The following is a 22866-nucleotide window of genomic DNA, read 5'->3' as shown; positions in this document are numbered from 1 at the left end:
GTCCTGCTTTGTTCTACGTTCTCACTTGCATAGTGAGACCAGTGCTCCTCTGGTTCTGTGCCCATTTGTGGGAGCACACATGGGTTAGTTACTTTTCCCACCGGGTGACAAATGCACCGGGCAAAAACACCGTAAGCAAGGATGCCCTTATTTAGAGTCAGTTTAAGGGTAGAGTCCATCAAGCTGGGATGGCGTGGCTGCAGACACAGATATCCAGGCAGGAAGCAGAGGGAGATGAAGGGCGCCATCCATTCTTTTCTCCCCTTTTATTCGGTCTAGGACCTCAGCTCATGGACTGGCGCTGCCCACGTTCAGGGTGGATCTTCTGCACCGCAGCTTCCCCAGTCTAGAAACCCCTTACAGACATGGCCAATGGTGGCTCTACATCTCATCGACTTGACAAGGTCAGTCATCCCAACACACATGAGCCATGCACAAGAGTTCCGTGGTCCAGGCATAGTGCTTGCCTGGGCTTTGTATCAGAATGTCAGTTTCCACTCCACAGGCCCAACTGTCAGTTACGGTGTTAGTGACACTTAGAACACAAGCTTAAGAGAAAGTTTTAGAGAGTGAGGTGCATGCTCTCTAATAGGTCTGAATATTCCTTCTCCCTTAAAAGCCTGTACAGTGACATGCTGGCTGCATGACGGCGACCGTGGTGGTCACAATTAATTCTTACCTTTCAGTGAACCAGCTGCTCTTCAACATCTGCCCTGAGCTTGCTTCAGTTGTTTCTCATTAGTATTTATTATATATTCTGATTCTAAAAGTAGTGCCTACTTATGGCAGTAGAATTTGAAGAGACCCACAGTGTATAGAGGTGTGTGTGTGTGTCTGTATGTGTGTGGTGTGTGTTTTGAGACAGGGTTTCTCTGTGTAGCCTTGGCTGTCCTGGACTTGCTTTGTAGACCAGGCTGGTCTCAAACTCACAGCGATCCACCTGCCTCTGCCTCCTGAGTGCTGGGATTAAGGCATGTGCCACCATGCCTGGCGTGTATAGAGACTTTAATATTACAATTTTATAGTAGGAAGCCTAACCTTTTAGCATATAGTTTCTACTTAACTGCAGAGTATGTCTTAAAGTCATTTGTGGATGCTTGAAATAACAGTACCAAACCTACATGTCTTTTTTTTTCTATACCTAGCTACCCATGACAAAGTTAGGAACTCCACCTTCTCACTCACAGGCAACGCTTTATAGATTGTCTTTGGCATTTGAACTGCTAGTGTCATTTCTCTTGTACTTTGGGACCACCATTAAGTATAGCTAGGGTTAGTTGAGCATAAGCACTGTGAAACCATGACAACCAGTCTAGGGACAGGGATAGCTGATAGGTAACTAAGACACTGGCAATGTCTACTGTGTGGATACAGTGGACAAAGGACAGTTAACAGCACAGCGTGGATGAGCAGGACAGCATAAGATTTCCTGTCACTCAGAGTGGTATACAATTTAAAAATTATGAATTACCTATTACTGGACTTTTTATTTAGTGTTTTTGGATGAAGGTGGGCTCCGGATTACACATCTACCACCCCAAGCACCCACCTCTTCTCTTACTGGTTTCCTTCCTCCCTACAGATAATCCTTGGTTCTGCCTGTGTAACACATGCTATTGGCTGAGGCAGTTACACAGAAACAAAACAGTAAGTCTCAGAGTGCAGACACTGGCCTTGGCCTTGGGACACAAAGAAGCACAAAATATGAATGATACCAAAGAGTTTATTGTAAATGTCATGGCAAATACACTGAGCAGCAGCAGCATTACAAAGGAGCTAGAAAAGTCCATGCTGAAAGTGTGTGCTTTTTTCCCTGCCATTTTCAGGTTAATGGCTAGTACCAACATTTTGGATAAGAAATACTTGGTGGGATGGTCAGTGGCCGCTTCATTTCAGGGCTGTATCTCTAGCTTAACTTTCAAAGCAGTTAGTCATGATCTCAGCATCAATTATTCTCTGTTTTTATCAATTCCGTAATGATCTGTAGAATCTTGTCATCTGAGGGGGTGAAAAAAAGAAATCAAACCACCTGTGAGAAAAAAGTAACACTGTCTCTTTTTCCAGTGTGTGTGTGTGTGTGTGTGTGTGTGTGTGTGTGTGTGTGTATGCGCAAATAAAGTATACTTCATTTCAAGCCTTTCTTAAATTAGAATGCAAACCAACACTAGTAATGTACACTATAATATCAGAGATGTCCAGAAAAGTTGAGCTTGCTGCCCCACAAGAGTTATGTTAATGGCTTTATGGTTATCTTATGTCTACTTAAAAAAATAACATTTTGTAAAAATAAGTTAATATTTGACTATTTATAGGCAAAGGCCCAAAATAACGAGATATAGGGGTGTGTATGTGTTTAATTTTTAATTTTTGTTTTTTCAAGACAGGGTTTCTCTGTGTAGCCTTGATTGTCCTGGACTCCCTTTGTAGATGAGGCTGGCCTTGAACTCGTGGCGATCTGCCTGCCTCTGCCTCCCAAGTGCTGGGATTAAAGGTGTATGTGTGTGTGTGTGTGTGTGTGTGTGTGTGTGTGTGTGTGTGTGTGTGTGTGTGTTTCCTTTTTTTTCCTTTTTGAGACAATGTCTTGAATGCATGATTCCCCTGCCTTAGCATCCTAAGTGCTGGGACCACAGATGTGCACCACCACGCCAAGCCTGTTATTTTTGTAACTAATTAGCTTTTAGAAAGTGCTTTAAGACTGAAGAGTTTTCACTGAACTGAAATACACTGAAGGCTTCAGTGCCTCTTCCCTGTTTTGCAGTGACAGAGTTTTTACCAAGTGAGCAAAGGTAGTAATGATTTTCATCTTTTCAGGCTTGGACCAAGGAAACAAACATTCTAAGAGGGAAGTATTCTCAGAGGTGTCAGTGGGGCCATGGCAGGCTTATTTATACAACAAGAGGAGCAAACACCCACTGAACAGACAAACAGGGAGGCAGTGTTATTGCTAAGTGGGCTTATTAGCAGCTACTCTTGTCTAAACAGCTCTGGGATGGTGACTTCCTGTGACTCTCACAGCCACCCTCTTAGCCAGCTGATGTGGCAGGGCTGCAAGTCTGACATCCCTCATTTATTCTAGGTCCCAGTGTTCCCCCTGGCAGTGGTTATGAGACTCTTGACCTGGGCCTGAGGCCTGACACTCAGGTGCTTGGGGGCGACGGCGGTACTGAGAAAAGAAGGAGAAAGCACAGGAGAAAGGGGGCTACTTGTGGGAAGGGGAAGGATGCTCATCTGAAAGGACCATTAGCTGAATCTGAAGAAGAGTAGAGACACGAGAAAGCACCAGGGGTAACTTCAGACACTTCTTTTCCAAACATGTGAGTCACTATCACAGTTTTTCATAATAATAAGTAGACAAAGTTCATTAATGTATCACCTTCCATCCCAAGTCAAAATAAGCATCAAAGGCACAGATACTTCTTTTTAAAAAAATAATTTTAAACGATTTATTTTTGTGTGCATTGGTATTTTGCCTGCATGGATGTCTGAAAAGGGGTGTTGGACCCCCTGGAATTGGAGTTAGAGACAGTTCTGTGCTGTCATGTGGGTGCTGGGAATTGAACCCTGGTCCTCTGGAAAAGCAGCCAGTGCTCTGACCACTGAACCATCTCTCCAGCTCCATTATTAAAACAGGAAAGCCATACTTCAGGGCTTACAATGCAAAGCTATGACAAGACTAGAAAATACTAGTCCTGAACCTTGATTCTAATCAAGAGAAAACCACTGGCTTACAGAAACTACAGCTATCAAGGAGCATGCTATATCAAAGCCCAAAGACTCATGCAACTAAATCCTAAGCCTGGGACTTTCTAGGAGTTTATTACAATAATTACTGCATTAAGAAAGGCCAATGGTAAGAGAGGAGGAATGTCAACAGGAAAAAAAAAATCACAAGCCTCTTCAGAGAAATCAGGGTGCCTAGAACAGGGCTTTGAGCCTCATGTTGTTCCCACAGTTGTTAGGAAGACTGGTGATGTGTCAAGTCAGGGGAGCGCTAGACCACGCTGTGGACCAGCACATGTTCTTCTCAGGCTTCTGCTGCGGGCTAAGGTACTTGCTTATACCAACCACTAGTGGTGCCCTTGTGAGAAACGCACGGCAGAGAGAATGGCTGTGGTAGGACAACGGGTAGCAAAATGTATGCTGATTTACTTATTTTTCTGTGAAATGGAAGGTTTAGAAGTTAAAAAAAAAAAAAAAAAAAGAAAAACAAAACCAAACCACCACCACCAAAACAAACAAACAAACCCCAAACCAAAAACAACAAACAAAACAACCCAGGAGTAAAGATTTTAAGAGAATAAGCTGCAAATAGACACTAACTGTACATGAGTTGAATAGAATTTAGCATAAGCAGATTTTATTAAAATAAAAATTTACTAATAAGTACACCAAAATTATGGTTTCAGTGTGCCACAGGATATTCCAGTGATAAATCACAATTTCTAGAATCAATCTCTCCGATTTTAAAAGTTTTAAATAACATCTTAACACATCATATACTTATTATCTGTCATCTATCCGTACATAAGGATGTTATCTTCTAAATGTATACTAATGTACGAATGTATACTTTCTTTTACCTGTATTATAATAAAACACTTACTTTCAAGGGACATCTTTGGATTTTCAAGCTTTTTTCTTAAAACAGAATCAATGAGAACTCTTAGCTGTTTAAAAATAACAGCTATCTTTACCGGGGCCTGTTGAGAGACGTCACATCAGACAAGGTTACTCAAGGGCATCGCATGTATGCAGATGAAGCCATCTAGGCAGATGTACTTTACAGTTTCATCAGCCTAGGACCCCGGGATTGCTGTCACCACAACACACAACAGGCAAGGTACGGGAAAATTACTCCTGAAGCTCAGCTACACTGACCTCTGGTATCTCTTGCCACAATAAGTCAACTTATTCCAATAATTCTTTGTGTTTCTATGTTCAATTAAGAGTAAAATGTTTGGGGGAAGGTTTGGGGGAGGGGAGATTTGAAACAGGGTCTCACTATGTAGACCAGGCTGCTCTTCAACTCAGAGATATTGCTGCCCCTGTCTCTCTGCCTCCTGGCAGGGTTTAAAGGCATGAGCTACCACGCCTGCTGGGAGTAAAAAATTTAACAGGTATAATTTATTCAGGTATAATTTATAAATCATAAAAATGTACTCATTTAGCACTCGGGAGGCAGAGGGAAGTGGGTCTCTGTGAGTTCGAAGCCATCCTGGTCAAGAGAGTGAACTCCAGGACAGCCAAGGCTACACAAAGAAACCCTATCTCGAAAAACAAAAACAGAACAAACAAAAAGAGCACTCGTTTTAAGTGTTTAATTTCAGCAGAGTTTTGGTAAATTTGTAGATTTTGCCAATATTTCTACCACCCAAGTATTAGAATGTCTCTACCACTCTGAATTTGCATGAACCAAAAACATTTTTAAAAATGTACAATTCACTCCTCTGGTTCTAGAGACACAGCTATAATTAACGGGAAATATGAGAGTTGCTTTATGTTGATGGGGCCACAGAAGAAAACAAAAAGCTTACTTCTGCAAATAAGCACAGACCGACTTACTTTGTTCAGAGAAGAATTTTCCATGACTAGAACTCTGAGTCTGGCTGGCTGGGTTTTCTATGGGGCCGCACCACAGTGTATTGGAACAAACATGCGCTTCATGACTCAACTCACAACCAACCCAAGGACTCTAGGGAGGTTGGTTTCTCCTTACACCCTCACTGTCTCCAAATGAAGCTTTTTTTTTTTTTGATAATCCATATAAAATTGGTGTCAGTATACTTTGCACATGGTAATTATGATGATTATCAATAAATATGTTCTGTGATTGTATCATGATTTTCAAATTTAAAAGACTTAAAAACAACGTCCTTAAGATAAGATGAAGTTTTCTACTGTAAACTACACAGGAAAAGATTATGCAAACTTCAGTAAAAACTTTAAGATCTACCTCAGTGATGCTGAAATTGGAATGTTTTCAGGAAATCGTAAGATCACCTGGACTGGATACCTGAAAATAGATCCAACCGTCCACAGAAAGGAGCCGCTCTCGGTGCTGGACTTCTATGTCCCCTCCAAAGAGCAAAACTGGAAAAGGGGTTATCAGGGTCGTTTCTCTCAAATAGACTCTGGCATACCTCACCTACAAGAGACAAAGTGGGGGGGGGGTGTCATAGTCTCAGATATAGGAAACTCATTTAGCTATTTTCATGTGTGTACTTTCTTAGCAAATCTAATAGAAAATACACACATTTACTTGCATAGTCATATTACTCGCCCCACACTGCTGCTGTTTAGCAAGTGACGCCCACTTGCTGTACCTGTCAGGCAGAGTTCCAGGCAGGAAGGGCGACAGCCAGGAGAAACCTTACTATCTATCATTCCTTCATTTAATGAGAGAGAAATACTTTGTTTTTTGCTTGATTTTGAATGTGAACAGAAATAACACGTCTACTTGAGAAACGCCACCAGGACACCTGAACTTGTTACGAAGGCGTTCCAGCAGTGCCCACGGGAGCTGGAGAGCGGTTACCTTCTCCTGGTAGAGGAGCCAGCCGTGGGTCTGCAGGTCTCGGTTCACTGAGGACGGGTGGACTTGTGCTTTGCCTTGGGCTGTCTCCACCATGCAGGCCAGTTTTTCTGTAACGTCCACTGACTTCGTGTACATAATCCTCCCCACACTGTCATAGAGCCCAGCAGCCAGCACAGCCTTGAGAAGGGCGACATCTTGAAAGGACAGCGGCTGCGAGGCTTTCCTTCCTTCCCAGCTGGTACAAGTTGTGGGTGAGGAAAATCCTGCTGCTTTGACCAACTTCATTAATTCCTGCTTCACGTCCTAGATTTTATGTTAGGATGAGACATAATTATAATAGATTAAAATAGATCACCAATAGCTTTGAAATGTATTGTACTGTTTCCTATAAAAATGGATGGCATGCAAAAGTATCAGTCACATGACTACCGCCAAAAGCATGAGTGCAAAAGGAAGATTCTGGAAGTGGAGGATCAGAGGTCACTGCTCGGCACCCTAGGACTTTGGTGTCATAAACTGGAGTCTATGAGAGCCACGAACAGTGGTCTGAACACATTTTCACTAACCACATTGTCTTCAACACAAGGCAGGAGAAAGAAGGGGTGGGAGGCGATCTGGAGGGTGGGGACAATTAAAGGAGACAAAGGACAAAGGACTAATTTAAAGAGACAGCCAGCCACATTTGGGCCAACTAACTAGGGTGTCCTCAAATGGCTCAGGAGTGCTACTTGCAGAATTCAGGAAACCCTCCAGGACAATTTAACTGATTTCTTAAAAGAAAAGAAAAAAAAAATCACAAGTAGGAAAAAAGTTGATTAACTGTAGGTGAAGAGATTTAAGGGACATATCAATCAAATTCAATGAGTAAATCTTGTGTGGATCATGATTCAAACTAGCTATGAAAAACAATGTTATGAGATGACTACGGATATTGAAATGCTGTAATTTGATGATATCATGGTTTGCTTATTTGTTTTAAAGGTGTGATGTCAAAAAAATCTCCTGTACTTTAGAGATATATAATAATCTAATCTCTGCATTTATTTAAAAAGTGGTCTACAGGGCAGACAGTAAAGTAAGGGGAATATAAATAAAACAATGTTGACCACTTGGTGCTAATTAATGGACGTGGGGAATGAGTGACCTGGAGTTCATGATAGTATTCCTTTACTTTCTGATATCCTTGAAACCCTCTACGATTAAGCAAAATAATAATTGAGTACCAGAGTTGGAAAGAACTGTAGATAATGCCCCGAGTCATTTATTTAAAAAAAAAAAAAACCTAAAAAGTTAACTCTCCTACTCCCAAGCTAGTGCTTTCTATAAACCATGCTGCCTCTTTATAAAGATTGCTCCCTCAATACACTGTGATTGCTAAGAGCAATACAAAGACTTACCTCTAGTGTCAACAGTGATGTTCTGTTAAGAAAGTTCCTCTGGCAATACGTGATTTCAGAGCGGTAGCCGCCTTCTTGCTTTGCTTTCTTCCACCTAGATAAATATGTCAGTGGGTAAAGGTCACCACGGCCCCTTTTCAAGCTCCAAGTAAGGATTAATAAAATTATAATAAAAAGTACAATATAATCTGTTATGAAGAAGGACTGTTTACTGTAGCAGGTACATTTATATATAATTTTTCTTTTTTTCTTTTTTTAAAGATTTATTTATTTATTATGTATACAGTGTTCTGCCTGCATGTAGGTCTGTACTCCAGAAGAGGGCACCAGATCTCATTAGAGATGGTTGGGAGCTACATTGTGCTTGCTGGGAATTGAACTCAGGACCTCTGGAAGAGCAGCCAGTGCACTTAGCCTCTGCGCCATCTCTCCAGCCCTCTTTCTTTCTTTTTTTTCTTTTTTTTTCTTTTTTGAGACAGAGTTTCTCTGTATAGCCTTGGCTGTCCTTGAACCTGCTCTGTAGAGTAGGCTGACCTTCAAGTCATAAAAATGTATTTGCCTACCTCTGCCTCCCAAGTACTGGGATTAAAGGCATGTGCCACCACTGCCCAGCCTATATTTAATTTTCAATTGCAGTATTTTTAAGTATAACATATTATAAAATTACTTCAAATTTGAGAACTATGTATAGAAAGTAAGTATATTGTTCTTAAATGACTCTCTAATAAAATTATATCTTGAGAGATTAAAAACACTAAGAACAAATTTAAATGTTAAAGCATTGTTTTAATGACAAAGTCAGCCATCTCCAGCCCTGGCTTACTGATAAGAAGCAGGTTATTTCTTTACCCTAGGTATGCATTGTAGATCGTCAGGTGATCTGAATCAGCCACAGCCAGAGATGATTTTGCGAGGTCGGCTTCATCTTTTCGACCGATTGGTGTGATAAAAGGGGACTTCTCCGTCATAACTGCCGCGAGTGTGGCCTGCCCATAAATATAATTATCATTAAAGAGCTACACACCCAAAGTTGTTTAAAAAATACATCATAAAACAATTCACAGCTGAGTTACCTGCTTCTTACTTTCAATACATTTAGCACTGCTCCCTTACAGCTTCATACCTTTAGCTTAGTTCCTTTCATGGAACTCAGAAAACCTATTTATTTTTAGAACATCTCTGTGATTTAAGGAAGCACAGTACCAGAATCAGATGAAAAAACTGAAAACATGCCCAAGTGATTTTAGTTTGCTATTTAGTTATAGGCAATCTCAAAAGTCAGCTCAGTGATTTTAGTTTGCTATTTAGTTATAGGCAATCTCAAAAGTCAGCTCAGTACTTTAGGCTTCTAGCCTGCTAATTTTCATTGGCTACCATGCCTTTCAAACATAAGTTGGGGCTCTTTCACCATCTAAAGACACAGCTAGAAGACATCATGGCTGAGGCGGGCCTTCACCAAACACCGACTGCATGGTGCCCAGATGTTGGATTTCTCAGCTGCCATAATGTGGGAAATAAATGACTGTTGGTTATAAATTAAAAAAACAAAACAACAACGAAGTTGCGGCTGGTGTTACAGCTGAGTACTTAACTAGCATGCATGAGGCCCTGGGATCAATCCTCATATTATTTTTAAAAATGCATTAAAAATAAGGTGGACTATACAACCATCTTCTTGTTCTAAGTTTTCAGACAAACTATAGCAGAAAGAGCACTTTTTGAACTTAGCAAGTTCTGGAAGACACCTGAGTCCCCCAGGAGCCCTCAGCTCCTGCTTTGTTACCGTAGCACTGGGACTGAGCCCAGCGCACCCCAGGCACCCCGCATGTCTGCACCACACCCAGCCCCACTGGGACTGAGCCCACTACTGCAGGCACCCCAGGCACCCCACATGTCTGCACCACACCCAGGCACCCCAGATGTCTGCACCACACCCAGCCAGGCACCCCGCATGTCTGCAACACACCCAGCCCCACTGGGACTGAGCCCACTACTGCAGGCACCCCAGGCACCCCACATGTCTGCACCACACCCAGGCACCCCGCATGTCTGTACCACACCCCAGCCCACATGTGCTCTAACACTAGAGAAAAGGAGACAGAAGGAAGGAACCCATGTTCTCTGTTCTGGAATAGCCTTGGTCTGTACTCATAGCCACCACCTGCTGTCCCTGAAAGGGTATTCTAAGACCACATGCCCAGAGGTCCAGATACATGGACAGAGCTTATTTGTCAAGTAAATTGAGAAACAGACTGAGACTTACTGGAAGTCTTTCGTTCTTGAGGTCTATAGTGGAACAATTTCCTACAAATCATTACAATTCAATTAAATAAATGTGTCAGGTGTGCTACTGGATGACAACAACCTGGCAAGGCAAACTCACGTGACAGTGTTCTTCTGTACGTAAATAAGCGGAGAAAGGGATTTTAGATATATTATTATAAAATGTTCAATGTGTCTGAGAATTCTCATCAGACATTCAGATTGCCCAGGTTTTAATGATAGCACAACCATTGGATTTTGTTAAGAAATTAAAGTTTAAACTTGTTTTTGTCCTTTAATAATTTCCCAACCAGGGCTGGGCATGATGGCGCACGCCTATAATGCCGGCACTGGCGAGGCAGAGGCAGGTGGATCTCTGAGTTCAAGGCCAACCTGATATACAAGGTCCAGGACAGGCAGGGCTACACAGAGAAACCCTGTCTCTGGAGAAAAAAAAATCCCAGCCAAATGGTACCTGAAGTAAAGTAGTGTTTTACTTACCACTGGGTCAAGACAGCCAAATATAGCTCCAAAAATGAGCATCTTGCCAATTTTGACATTGACAGGCAAAGCGGCAAGGTGCTGGCCCAGTGGGGTCAGCCTGGGTTCGTTTGGGTCACAGGCACCGATTTTCCGGAGTAAATTCATTGCATTGCTGATTACTTGAAGCTGAGGAGGATCTAAGGCTTTGGAGAGAAAGTCCTCAGGAGAGCCAAGGTCACACTTCTGCAGCGAGAGAGACCAGGAGGGTTACCACTCCCAGGAGGCAGTACTGGGACTATATTTATATTGTTAAGAATCTAAGCCTCAAGAGTGACTTTCAGTCTGGCCTAGGTGAGGGTCTTAGTTGCAGTAGGCCTGGCATTATGGATGTCCTGAATCTTTGTTTTGGGGAGCATGTTTAGTAGCACCTCTCATTTTACATACTGCACGCTAGCATACAGCCCCTGTTCTGTTAGGAGAGTCGCAACTGTGGACACATTGCCACAGGCCCCTGGCAGGCCATATGGCCCCATGAGACTGCTGCCCTAGGTGACGAGGGTGTCAGTACCACCTATACTGCTCAGGATTGATATCCAACTCGAGGCACAGTGCTCTGCAGCTGGCAGTTAACTCATAATACCTGACTAAACAATTCAGTAAAGTTCGTATTCTACTACTGCCAAAGGAAAATAAAAGTCAACATACAATACTTGAAAATGTAAAGCAAATGAAGGTTAGAAGCACTGAGGTTGTCAGACTTTTCCTAATAAAGACTAAGGAACAGAAACCTCGTGTGCTGTCCGTTCGGATTACCATAATGTGAAGACATAGCTCCTCCAGAGGCACGCGCAGGATTTCAGGTACAGAATAATCCAGAAAACTGTCAAATCTAAAAACAGTAGTACATCGTCAGTAATGCTGGGGGGGATTAACGAGTGTGCCGTAAACGTCCAGTGCCATGCCTACCTTTCTCTGGTGTACAGCCGGAAGCAGAAGCCACCTCGGACCCGCCCGGCTCTCCCCTGGCGCTGCAGGGCACTAGCTTTACTGACAAAGGTCTCCACCAAGGAGCTCATCTGACTGCTCTCGTGGTACCTAAAACAGGTTTCAGGAGACAGTATGTGGATAACTGATTCCTGCAAAACCAGAACAAGCTGGGAACACTGAACTCATTACTGTTGTGAACAAACATTTCTTTGTGGGGACTGGGTGGGGAGCTTGAGGCAGGGTCTCTCTATGAAGTCCTGGCTGGCCTTGAACTCACAGAAATCCACCTGATCTTTCCTCCTGGGATTAAAGTTGTGCACCACCACTTGTAGCTGACAAACATTTCTTTCTTTTAAAGATTTGTTTATTTATTTTATGCATATGATTTCTCTATCTTCATATGCATCTACATGCCAGAAGAGGGCATCAGATCACATTATAGATGGTTGTGAGCCACCATGTAGTTGCTGGGAACTGAACTCAGGATCTCTGGAAGAACAGACAGTGCTTTTAACTGCTAAGCCATCTTGCCAGCCCTGACAAACATTTCTAAAGTCACATTTCCTGACTAAATATTTTAGTGAAGTGCTTATTCACCAAATGAATATCATTTGCTACAAAAGAAAAGATGCTTAACTCATCTTTCCTCAAACTAATCTGCCCAAAATACCTTTTTTGTTTTAGCTCATACTGACAAGGCTGTGCAGAATAAAAAGTGCTACCTGCCAACGTTACAGTCGGAAGCACCACTCATGAGGTACACCCAAGCCCAGAAAATGTTTCCTCTGAAGATATAAGCATTTGTTTCAGATTTTCTATTATATTGTCATCAAAATACTGTAGCAGTTCTCTGATATTGGGGATTGTATATAGACTACAATTAGCCTCAGGTGTCTCTAATGTTCATGTAACACATAAACTAAGACAGACAAGTAGACCCATTCTGTAGAAGGTTCAGTTAAAGCATCTGTTATGTTCTGGTTATTAATGAGGCATTTGCAATTATGACATTTGGTTTTCTCAATTAGCACATGAGGGCCTGATGACTAGGACGGCTGTTTTGCCCAAATCCAAGATTTAAGTACAGTTCTCCAAAGTCCATTTCTATCATAACTCCATAAATAACGTGTGTTAGACAATTTATTTGATAAGCAAGAAAGTATACAAACACTTATGTTGTGAAATTCTGCCCAGATAGCACTTTTTAAAATAGATTTAAAAATATTTAATTTTTAGGTGCAGTGGTATGTGGGTGCCAAATCCCTTGGAACTGGAGATACAGACAGTTGTGAGCTGCCATGTGGGTGCTGCGAATTGAACCTGGGTCCTTTGGAAGGAGCGGACAGTGCTCTTAGCCACTGAGCCATCTCTCCAGCCCCAGATAGCACTTTTAAGTGGTGGTACACTGTCATTTTTTAGTAAAATCCAAGGTATAAAATTATGAAATGTATTCTCAGGTATTTTAAATTTACCTATATTTTGCCAAGGCTTTTTGCTTTGGGCAGAATTGTGACCTGGATTTTCATAACATGATTCTGTAATTTCTCCAAAAAACTCAGTGTCAAAAAATTTCACTGTGAGGAAGTTAAACTTACTTATTTTCCTTTGTTCTTCCAGTGTCAATGACAAACACAACATCAGGAATAGTGATTCCTGTTTCTGCAATATTTGTTGCTAAAACAATCTGCAAATAAAAAAGAAGCTAAAGTACTTTGGCAGCTCTTGACACTGTACCCTGAAAGTTTCTGGAGACCTAAGTCATAGGTGGCTCCCAGGGGGACATGAGAGGGCCTCTAGCAGAGACTCCTAGTAGCAGGGGCCATAGAGACTGAAGACAGACAGCCCTTAGACAAGGCTCCTAATTAGACAAGTCTCCTAATAGAGGGAGGGGAACACCAATCCATCCACAAAAACTTTGAACCAAAATTCACCCCACCTACAAGATGTGTAGGGATAAATACAGAGCAGACATAGCTGAGATTGAGAGAAGATCCAATCAATGCCTGACCCAACCCAAGACCCACCCCATGGGAGAGAAACAACCCCTGACTTTATAAACAATGCTCTGCTATGCTTGCAGACATAAGTCAAGCAGAGTTGTCCTCTGAGAGGCTCCACTAAGCAGTGCCTCAAAACAGACACTGAGATTCAGAGCCAAACATTGGGTGATGTGTAGGGAGCCTTGTGGAAAAGTGGGGGGAAGGATAAAAGGGCCTGGAGGTAACAGGAGCTTCCCAAGAAGACCAACGGAGCCAGCTGACCTGGGCTCAGAGAGGCCTGCAGAGACTGAAGCACCAACCAAGGACCATGCATGGACTGGACCTAGGCCCCCTGCACAGATGTAGCTGACAGCCAGCTCAGGATTAATGCGGCTCCCCTACTAAGGGCAGTGGGGGCTCTCTCTGACATGGACTCTCTTGCCATCTTTTTCATCACTTCTCCCTGGCAGGACTGCCTTGCCAGGTCACAGGGGAAGAGGACAAACTCAGTCCTGATACAATTTGATGAGGCAAGTGGGCAGGGGAGGGAAGGAGGGCTCCCCTCTTCTGAGGAAAAAGGAAAACTGACAGCAGACCTGGAAACTGGGTCAGAGAATTTACACAGCTCAATAGGACCCTATACAACCAATCAGGAGGGGAAAAAGATATTACTGAGAAGAACGGGGTGGTTGTCAGGGTCCTTCACTTCCTGGTTCAGTAAGTCAATTTACTCCTGGTCTCAGTACCTCAGCTGGAAATTAGGAGGTACAGAAACATGGATTTTTAGGTCTAGCTTTAACATTCTTAAGCAGTGACGGTTAAACAGTGTAACCTTGTGCACTTTGATGCTCTTGACTCCCTGGAAGTGAAACAACGGGAAGTCTCGGTCATGTCCCAGAAACTTCATCTTAACTGTGACTCAGTACTGATTGCTGCTCCCAGGGCAGCAAGGTTCCTGGAACCTATGTGACCATGGACTTTGGCAGTTATGAGGTTCTTTTGTTATGGTGAATTCTTCAAAAATCTTTGTTACAGGGAAGCAGATGTTAGCGATCAGAGCACAGCTCAGGATCCCTGGCGTTCTCGGGGCATCATTAGAAACTATCAGACTAAAAAAAAAAAAAAAGAGTGAAGTGCTTCGGTGAGGAAGCTCTCACAACCTAACTACTGTTTTTTTTTTTAATTTTATTTATTATGTATACAGTATGCATCCGATCACATTATAGATGGTTGGGAGCCACCATGTGGTGCTGGGAATCGAACTCAGGACCTCTGCAAGAGCAGTCAGTGCTCTTAACCCCTGAGCCATCTCTCCAGCCCCCTAACTACTGTTTTTAATAAGGTTCAAATCCCAAGAAATTTTTGTAAGAATCTCTCCATTCAGAACCATAGCCAGAGGGCACCAATTACGTCCATAAGCTAAGGCCTGTAACTATAATCAGGAATTAAAAGCTGGGGCTGGGGACATTGCTCACTGTTAGAACACGTGCACATAATGAGCACTGCTTTTTTTTCTTTTTTAGAGACTTAGTTATTTACTTTATGTAATTTAGAGCTCTGCTTTTCATGCATGCCAGAAGAGGGAATTAGATTCCATCACTCTGGCTGTCCTGGAACTCACTATGTAGACCAGGCTAGCCTTAAACTCAGAGATCCACCTGCCTCTTCGAGGGTTGGGATTAAAGGTTTGAGCTACCATGCCTGACTAATGGGGGAAAGTAGTCTTTTTTCCTTTTAAGGAATGATATGTAATGCCAGGCGTGGTGGCCATGCCTTTAATCCCAGCACTTTGTAGGCAGAGGCAGGCGGATGGATCACTGTGAGTTCGAGGCCAGCCTGGCCTACAAAGTGAGTCTAGGACAGCCAAGGCTACACAGAGAAACCCTGTCCCAAGAAACCCAAAAGAAACAACATATGAACTATATTTCCCAACTGTCACTCTCCTCAAAAGTCTCGTCTACTTATTAGTACATAATGTAAATATTGAAATGTCTGAATTAAAAACTATTTTTAAAAGATTTTTCTTTTATATGTGTATGTCTGTGTGCATATGATGTGAGTAGAGATGCCCAGGAAGGGTAGGGGCTTCGAAGGGTCCCCTGGGCTGGAGTTACAGGTAGCGGTGAGCGGCCAGGGTGGGCAGTGAGGACCAAATTGTGGTCATAGACTCTTAGCCCCCACTGGCCATCTCTCTAGCCCCGGGTGCTCGACATTTAGCTTTAGGCTCACTGTGATGATGCTGAGCTGCACAACACTTGCACATGCTCACGCATCCAGCACTAACTCATTTCCTGGAAGGTTCTCAGGCCGCAGCTATTTGCATCCCGAATTTACCTTCCTGACTCCTGGAGGGGGAAGTGTGAATGCTGCCGCTTGATCTTGAGTTGAAAGAACAGAATGCAGAGCTATAACTTCATATCTGAAAGTTAAAATCATAGTTCTTAGCTAGAGTTTCTCTTTAGAAGACACTGCAAAGAATAACAAAATTTATTTGCATATAGAAAGCAACTTTTAATATTTGATTTTGAAAAAACTTCAACAGATAGAATTTCACAGACTGGTCTAATAAGACCCCATAATACACCTGCCAGAGGGGGTCAAATTTAATGAGCAACAACAGGCTGAGTGTCCCTCTTCTGAAATGCCTGGTTTGTTCCAGATTCTGAATTTTGGACTGTTGATTAGGGATGGGTACGCTTTTTATGTTAAATATGAGGTTAAAATGTTTTTAAAGTTCTGATAATATGGTCACCGGGACAAGAGTAATAAGCTACAACAGAACAGAAGCGCCCACTTAACCAGACATGGCTGTTAAGCGGCAAAACCTTGGTGGCGTTTAGAAGACCCAGTGGGTCAGGAGTTACTGTAATTAGCCACAGGATTCTTGGCTCCGGTTAAAAGCAAAAAACCAACAAATACAGTACTAGGTAAAAACAAACAATTGTAGAGATTTTTTAAAAATGTGTTCGGGTGCTTCGCCTGTGCACAGTGAGCATGCAGAATCTGGAGGCCGGAAAAGGGTGTGGAGCCCTGGGACTGGAGTTGCTGACAGTTATAAGTTGCCAGACAGGCACTGGGAACCAAACCTGGGTCCTCTGCGAGAGCGGTCAGTGCTTTTAACTACTGGGCCATCTAGCCAGCCCTCCCTACCTTGGGCACTTTCCACTGACGTTGAAAAGCTTGAAAGGCCAGAGTTTTAATGTATCAGATCTTCTGTTTTTACAATTACAAAGGCTATAATAAAGATTTGTAGTTACCGCTCAGAATAAAATCTTCTGTCGTTTGATAGGAGATCATACAACTGTTGAATATGAGCAAGGCCAGGTAAAAAGATCAATACTGCTCCTTCAATATTTCTGAACTGAGGGCTTTTGTCTGAAAATTTAAAACATAAAATATTCAAAATAAGATAGGAAACAGCCTGTAAAATATTACTTAACTGGCTCCAGCTGGCAGGAGCATTTTGTCAAAACAAACAGAAAGATACCTAAATACACAAGAAGCTCCACAATGAGATCCAGGTTGACTTTGTGAGGATTCATGTAGAGGACAGCATGCTGAGTCCGGCTGCTGTACTTCTGGTACAATGGGTTTAACTCAGTACTTGCTCCAGTCTGAACTGGGATATATTCCTGAAAGAAACCCCAACCAGAGAAAGCTGGGAAAAAAAATGTATTTTGGGGCTATAGCTATAGCTCAGCGGGAGAGGCTTTGTTTAGCATGACGAGGCCTGGCTCACTCCCACAGCTGCAAACAGGGAGCAACACAAACCAAAGACCAAAAACAAACTGCATTTCCATAACACGAACAAGGAAACAGGGTGCTATCTTTACCAGTTTAAATTAAGTTCTTCTTATTGTTGCCATTACTGCTAAAATACAGAAGTACAATCAGGTAATTGTATGCTTGAGACAGGTGCTTGCTGAGCTCAGCTCACAGACTCACAGACCACATTCCGAGGAGCTGGGGTGGCAAGTCTGTAGCCCCATGCTCCATTTAATGGTAGACACTGAAGAAAGCATCATGAAATTTTACCATTCTCCCGGACTTTAATTTATGCAAGCAAAAACCTATTTATCTTCCCATGCTCACAGAGGAATGATTGTAGAAAAACATACTATGCTCAGACGTGCATTTTTCTGGGCAGTTAAAAGGCATTCAGGCCAAAGAGTCTGAAACAGCTGGAATGTAGTTTACACCTGTTCAGTCTTTATCTCACCACCTCGACTAACAAACGAGGTCTCATCTTGTGTGAAACACACTTCAAAGCCTTTCTTCAGCTTTTAACTTTCATCTTTGAGGTTTTAGAGAAACCCTGTAGATTATTCTGTCTTGGCTTATCTGCTTAATTTAAAGACAGATCAATTCTGTGTTTCCAGCGGTTTGGATTCACGCACATAGGACAAATCAAGTGACATGGATGGACTGGAGAGACGGGATCTGGCGCCATTGCTAAGAGGTTGGGGCTTCTGCAGTAATTGCTGCGAGCTCCCTAGAAAACAGTTTGCCTGGAACAGCTTTATTACAGATCTAACGTAGGCGCCTGCCAAGACGCAGGCTGCCAAAACGCCGAGAGCGAAGGTCCAGCTTTAGGACAGCACTACCTCCTGAGGCACAACAGAGAAACAGCACTAGAAAGGCGGCACTCCAGGAAGCCGATGATGCTGATGCTGTTTTGATTCTACATATATCTAATGGGCCAATGAGTACAAAAGACAATTAAAACAGCACAAATTAAAGACTAAAGTCTTTGAAACAAGATTAAAAATAGCCTTTAAAATGTGCCCTTTCTCACAACTATTACCCAGCTCACAGCACTGGCTGTGACTTTAAACTCGCACACAGGTTGCACTCTGCATAGTCACTTGAATCAGTAGTTTCTTTTTACCTGCCTTTCCCCCCATCTCCCCCTCCCCACACACACTCTGTGCAATAGCCCTGGCTATCCTGGACTTGCTTTGTAGACCAGGCTGGCCTCGAACTCACAGAAATCCACCTGCCCCTGCCTCCCGAGTGCTGGGATCAAAGGCGTGCGCCACCACGCCACTTACCTGATACACTTTCACTCCCCCTGCTTTACTTGTAACGTTAATGGTGAGTTCTTCCTCCTCCTCCAGGAACTTCTGACAATACTCCGAGTCCCTCTCCAGCACAAAGCCTGTTTCTTCTACAATGTCTTCCAGATGAAAAACCTGTGGATGAGGCACATGCAGCCGTGGGCTCACAGTCACCTCAGCAAATGCCAGTGAAGGAAGGACACCAGGGGCATCGTCCTTTGAATGTCACCAAACTGAGTTAGGAGGTGAGGAAAAGCTTTCTGTCAGTGTGACTGGGACTGAAGAACGTAACAATACAGAGGTCTGTTGTAAAGGGAAAATGGTCTGAATGGTTTCTGTGCATACATACAGACACAGACACACACAGACACAGACACACACAGACACACACACACACACAGACACACACACACAGACACACACACACAGACACACACACACAGACACAGACACACACACACAGACAGACACACAGACACAGACACACACACACACAGACAGACACACAGACACAGACACACACACAGACACACACAGACACACAGACACACAGACACACACACACACACACACACACACACACACAACAGAAGACCTACCTCCACAGGGTAACTTCTTCCTGAGATTCTGAGAATAGGACAGTGTGTGAAGTATGTGGAGAACTTATCGCTGTCCACGGTGGCGCTCATCAGAATCAAGTGTAGGTCAGAACGCTTCTGCAAAATTTCCTTCAAGATAACGAGCAGGAAATCGGACTGGACACTTCTCTCATGGACCTAACGGAAAGGCAACACGATCAGTCACATCTGGGGCCTGGGAATAAATGATCTGATGCTTAAATAAACTAAAAGTTAATATTCGATAGTCACGTGGGGTGAGTAAACTGCATGTTTCAAGTGAGGCTCATCTTCAGAACTGGAACCACACTTATTCCCTAACGCTGAAGCCAATGGAAAGCATATGTTTAACGCCAGCAGCAGGACTGCAGCAGAATCACTCAGACACGGCCGACAGGGTCAGGCTACCTCCCAGATAGCATGTGGAAGCACGCCTGACTGCTGACTCTGTGCTACCCACACACAGGCATGTTATCAGCGCTACAGAAGACAGATGGTTGTCACTAAGTAGAAACCTGAGCTGAGCAGCAGGGATCTGACCAGGTTTTTATCACTGTCCAAGAGGATTTACTGCCCTTCTGACTCATGCACTTAAAGAGTGACTGTCAACTTACTACAAAGCACGGATGATGTAAGGAGGACGCTCTAACTTTCTGTGCTCTTACACATCTCTGTCCTAACTTGTAACAGGTTACAGCAGCACACAAAGAGGAAGTACATCAAGATAATAAGGAACTTGGAAGGCGGACAATAGTGCCTAAGCAGTCACGCCTGGAGACCAATTTTTGGGTTCATCTCTTGGCTTGACCACTTACAGTATGAGTTTGGGGAAGTTGTATAAATAGCTCTGGGTCTACTTATTCCTCCATAAAAATAATGAAAATTTCATGGAGATGTGTGACAATCAAAGGACACAATGAAACATGCAGAGAACAAAGCCTAATAAACAGTAAGAACCTTGCTTGTGGCATATGCTGAGACTTAAGAAGCAATCAAGACAGAAGCTACTGTATATACTGTAAGAGGACTTGCCAATGCTGCTGAAAGCTGACGGATGAATTCGAGTGGTGGCGCAGAAGAAGAAACACAGGATGAGAAAGGGAAGGAAAAGGAGTTAGGTCAAGGGACAGACCCATACATCAAGCCACAACGAAGGCATCAAGCCCCGAGTTCAATTTCTAGAACTCTAAATAAACAAGGGGCGAGGGAAACAGCCCCCCAGTGCTCTAGACTCCTGGCTGCTCTTACACTCCAGCACCCACGGGTAACCCTAGTCCCAGGGATCTGATGCCCTCTTCTGGCCTCTGCAGGCAACAGGCATGTGTGCCTCAACGCCCACCCCACCACACAAGATTAAAAAACCCAGAGTCATAAAAACAGTTCATAATATAGTTCAGGAACCAAATCACAACAGTGACTTGAGCCCTGATGGGAGACACGCAAGAGAGCAAGCTAGAGAAGGGCCTAGGGGTAGCCATGCAAACCAAGACAGCACACTAAGGAGTGAGACCGCAGTCTAACAGCCTCTGCCTGGTGACTACATCATCTTAAAGCAGATCATGTGCTCTACATCTTATCTGTAACTCAAAAACCAAGACCCACAACAAGGAACCTGGAGCTGGCTGCTCATGACGTCACACACCTTCACTATCAGCACTCTAGAAGCTGAGGCGGGGACACTGTGAGCAAGGCCAGCCTGGGCAGTGTAGACAGTGGCACACAGAAAAAAAGCAACTCTGGCTACAATGTAGAGAACCACAGCAGGAATTTAGTTCATGAGATACTTTGTAGTAACTAGAGACACTGCTGACAAAAAGTACGTCCACTGGATGTGGGGGAAAGTGAGTGGATTTAAAGGCAGAACAAACAAAAATGTCAGATGCTTTGACTTTGGTGGTTGGCTAGTGTTGGTGGGGTTCCCTCACTGGGGCTAAGGATAGAGGGGTGGGGCGAGTTATGTGGAACAGCAGGGAAGGGCATCCTGAGCTTTGGAAACTCAAGTTCTCAAGGGTGAAAGTGTCTGGTAGGCAGCTAGAGATTTACGTCTGAAGGTCAGGAAAGAGATCCAGTGGATCGTAGTGATTTGAAAACATCAGAAAGATGAAAAAGAACTGCAGTCAGGATTGTAAAATAGGTATCATATAATAGAAGTAATAAATGTGTAGCATTAATTAAGCACACCTCTTACTGGTGGCCAGAAAATAGAAATATGAGCATAGGTAGCAGTGAAAATTACTTAGATCCCACACCAACTGTAAACTCTAGCAAAGCACACAGTTCCTACTAACACAGCCAGAAGAGGAAGTGTCCTGAAAGGGCTTTGCTGATGAATTTCACTGAGACTTTTTTCTTTTTAATGTAAGATTTTTACTTTTTAGAGATTTAGTTTTATTTTATGTTTATACAGAGGCCAAAAGAAGGTATCAGATCCCTTGGAACAGGAGTTACAGACATGATCTGGCACGTGGATGCTTAGAAATGAACCTGGGTCCTCTGGAAGAGCAGCAAGTGCTCTCAACTTCTGAGGCATCCCTCCAATCCCAGATTTTATTTTGAATTATGTATATATGTTGGGGTGTGTGCATGTAAGTGCAGTTGCCCACAGAGGCCATGTGGGTGCTGAGAACTGAACACAGACCCTCTGCAAGAATTCTCTTACAATATATACAACACCTTTTGTCTTGTACACCCACACCCACAAGTATATACAATATCTTCTGTTTTGTACACACACACACACACACACACACACACATATACAATACCTTCCACCCCACAAGGAAAAAGGGTCCTTCAAATGAAGATTAATTTTGATCATCTATTTAGTACCAGAATATTAATTAGATAAAAAAGAACTCTTCACCTAAATTTGTCTAACAAGAAAATGGTTAAATATATAGAAGACATGCAAATTATATAGTGCTGTAAACCCATTTAAAAATCATGGTTTTAAACACTAGTGATATAAAAGAATCGTAATCTAAGTAGACATATGGAATGCAGCCAGAAAAAAGCATGAATTAAGTGATGAAATTCTTTCTTTATTGGATTGTGAGAATGCAATTTTTATTTTTCCAACATTTCCTAACCAAAAAAGTCGAAAGCAGCCTATAGAATAATCTTTCAACTGCAAGTCAGTGAGTGAGCCAGTGTGGCGTAATCTCCTGCATGTAATCTCAGCACATGGGAGGCAGAGATGGGAAGGCTGATGGGAGGAGGCAGCCTGTGCTACACAGCAAGACCCTGTCTCAAAAAACCCCAATGTATGACAAAACATTTACTGCTTCATTTTATATTATTACATCAGACTCTTCTTTCCTTTGCATGTTGAGATAGTTTCACACTGTTCCATGCTGGCTAGGAACTTGAGGCATTCCTCCTGTCTCAGCCAACCAAGTACTGAGATTTTCAGGTGTCAGCTACCCTGCCTTGCTAGAAAGATTTAACAATACTTTCTGAAAGAGAACTGCTATGTAGCTCTTCTTGGAAAAATAAAATACTAGCAAATTGGTTTACTTGAGTATGCTGGGAGTCATCTGAAATTGTCCT

At 43.0% G+C, this 22866-nt stretch overlaps 1 protein-coding gene across 1 annotated transcript in view; it reads right to left on the bottom strand.

The window, feature by feature from the left end:
- Positions 1 to 1705: 1705 nt before the first annotated feature.
- The window catches only part of DHX29 (DExH-box helicase 29), a gene marked incomplete at its 5' end in the record, with an annotated part of 49535 nt that continues 28374 nt past the window's right edge, over positions 1706 to 22866 (bottom strand). The window contains 15 exons of the mRNA XM_084801024.1: positions 1706 to 1998; positions 4604 to 4700; positions 6014 to 6145; positions 6536 to 6838; positions 7933 to 8026; positions 8782 to 8918; positions 10696 to 10920; positions 11491 to 11566; positions 11644 to 11772; positions 13260 to 13348; positions 15978 to 16062; positions 16901 to 17018; positions 17131 to 17275; positions 18695 to 18835; positions 19300 to 19476. Coding sequence (XP_084657150.1) covers positions 1946 to 1998; positions 4604 to 4700; positions 6014 to 6145; positions 6536 to 6838; positions 7933 to 8026; positions 8782 to 8918; positions 10696 to 10920; positions 11491 to 11566; positions 11644 to 11772; positions 13260 to 13348; positions 15978 to 16062; positions 16901 to 17018; positions 17131 to 17275; positions 18695 to 18835; positions 19300 to 19476 — 2001 coding nt within the window. The 3' untranslated portion in view covers positions 1706 to 1945. The remainder of the gene's footprint in view (positions 1999 to 4603; positions 4701 to 6013; positions 6146 to 6535; positions 6839 to 7932; positions 8027 to 8781; positions 8919 to 10695; positions 10921 to 11490; positions 11567 to 11643; positions 11773 to 13259; positions 13349 to 15977; positions 16063 to 16900; positions 17019 to 17130; positions 17276 to 18694; positions 18836 to 19299; positions 19477 to 22866) is intronic.

Source organism: Acomys minous (assembly GCF_964271855.1).
Source record: "Acomys minous genome assembly, chromosome: 11".
NCBI lineage: Eukaryota > Metazoa > Chordata > Mammalia > Rodentia > Muridae > Acomys > Acomys minous.
This window is presented reverse-complemented; position numbering and strand designations above follow the sequence as displayed.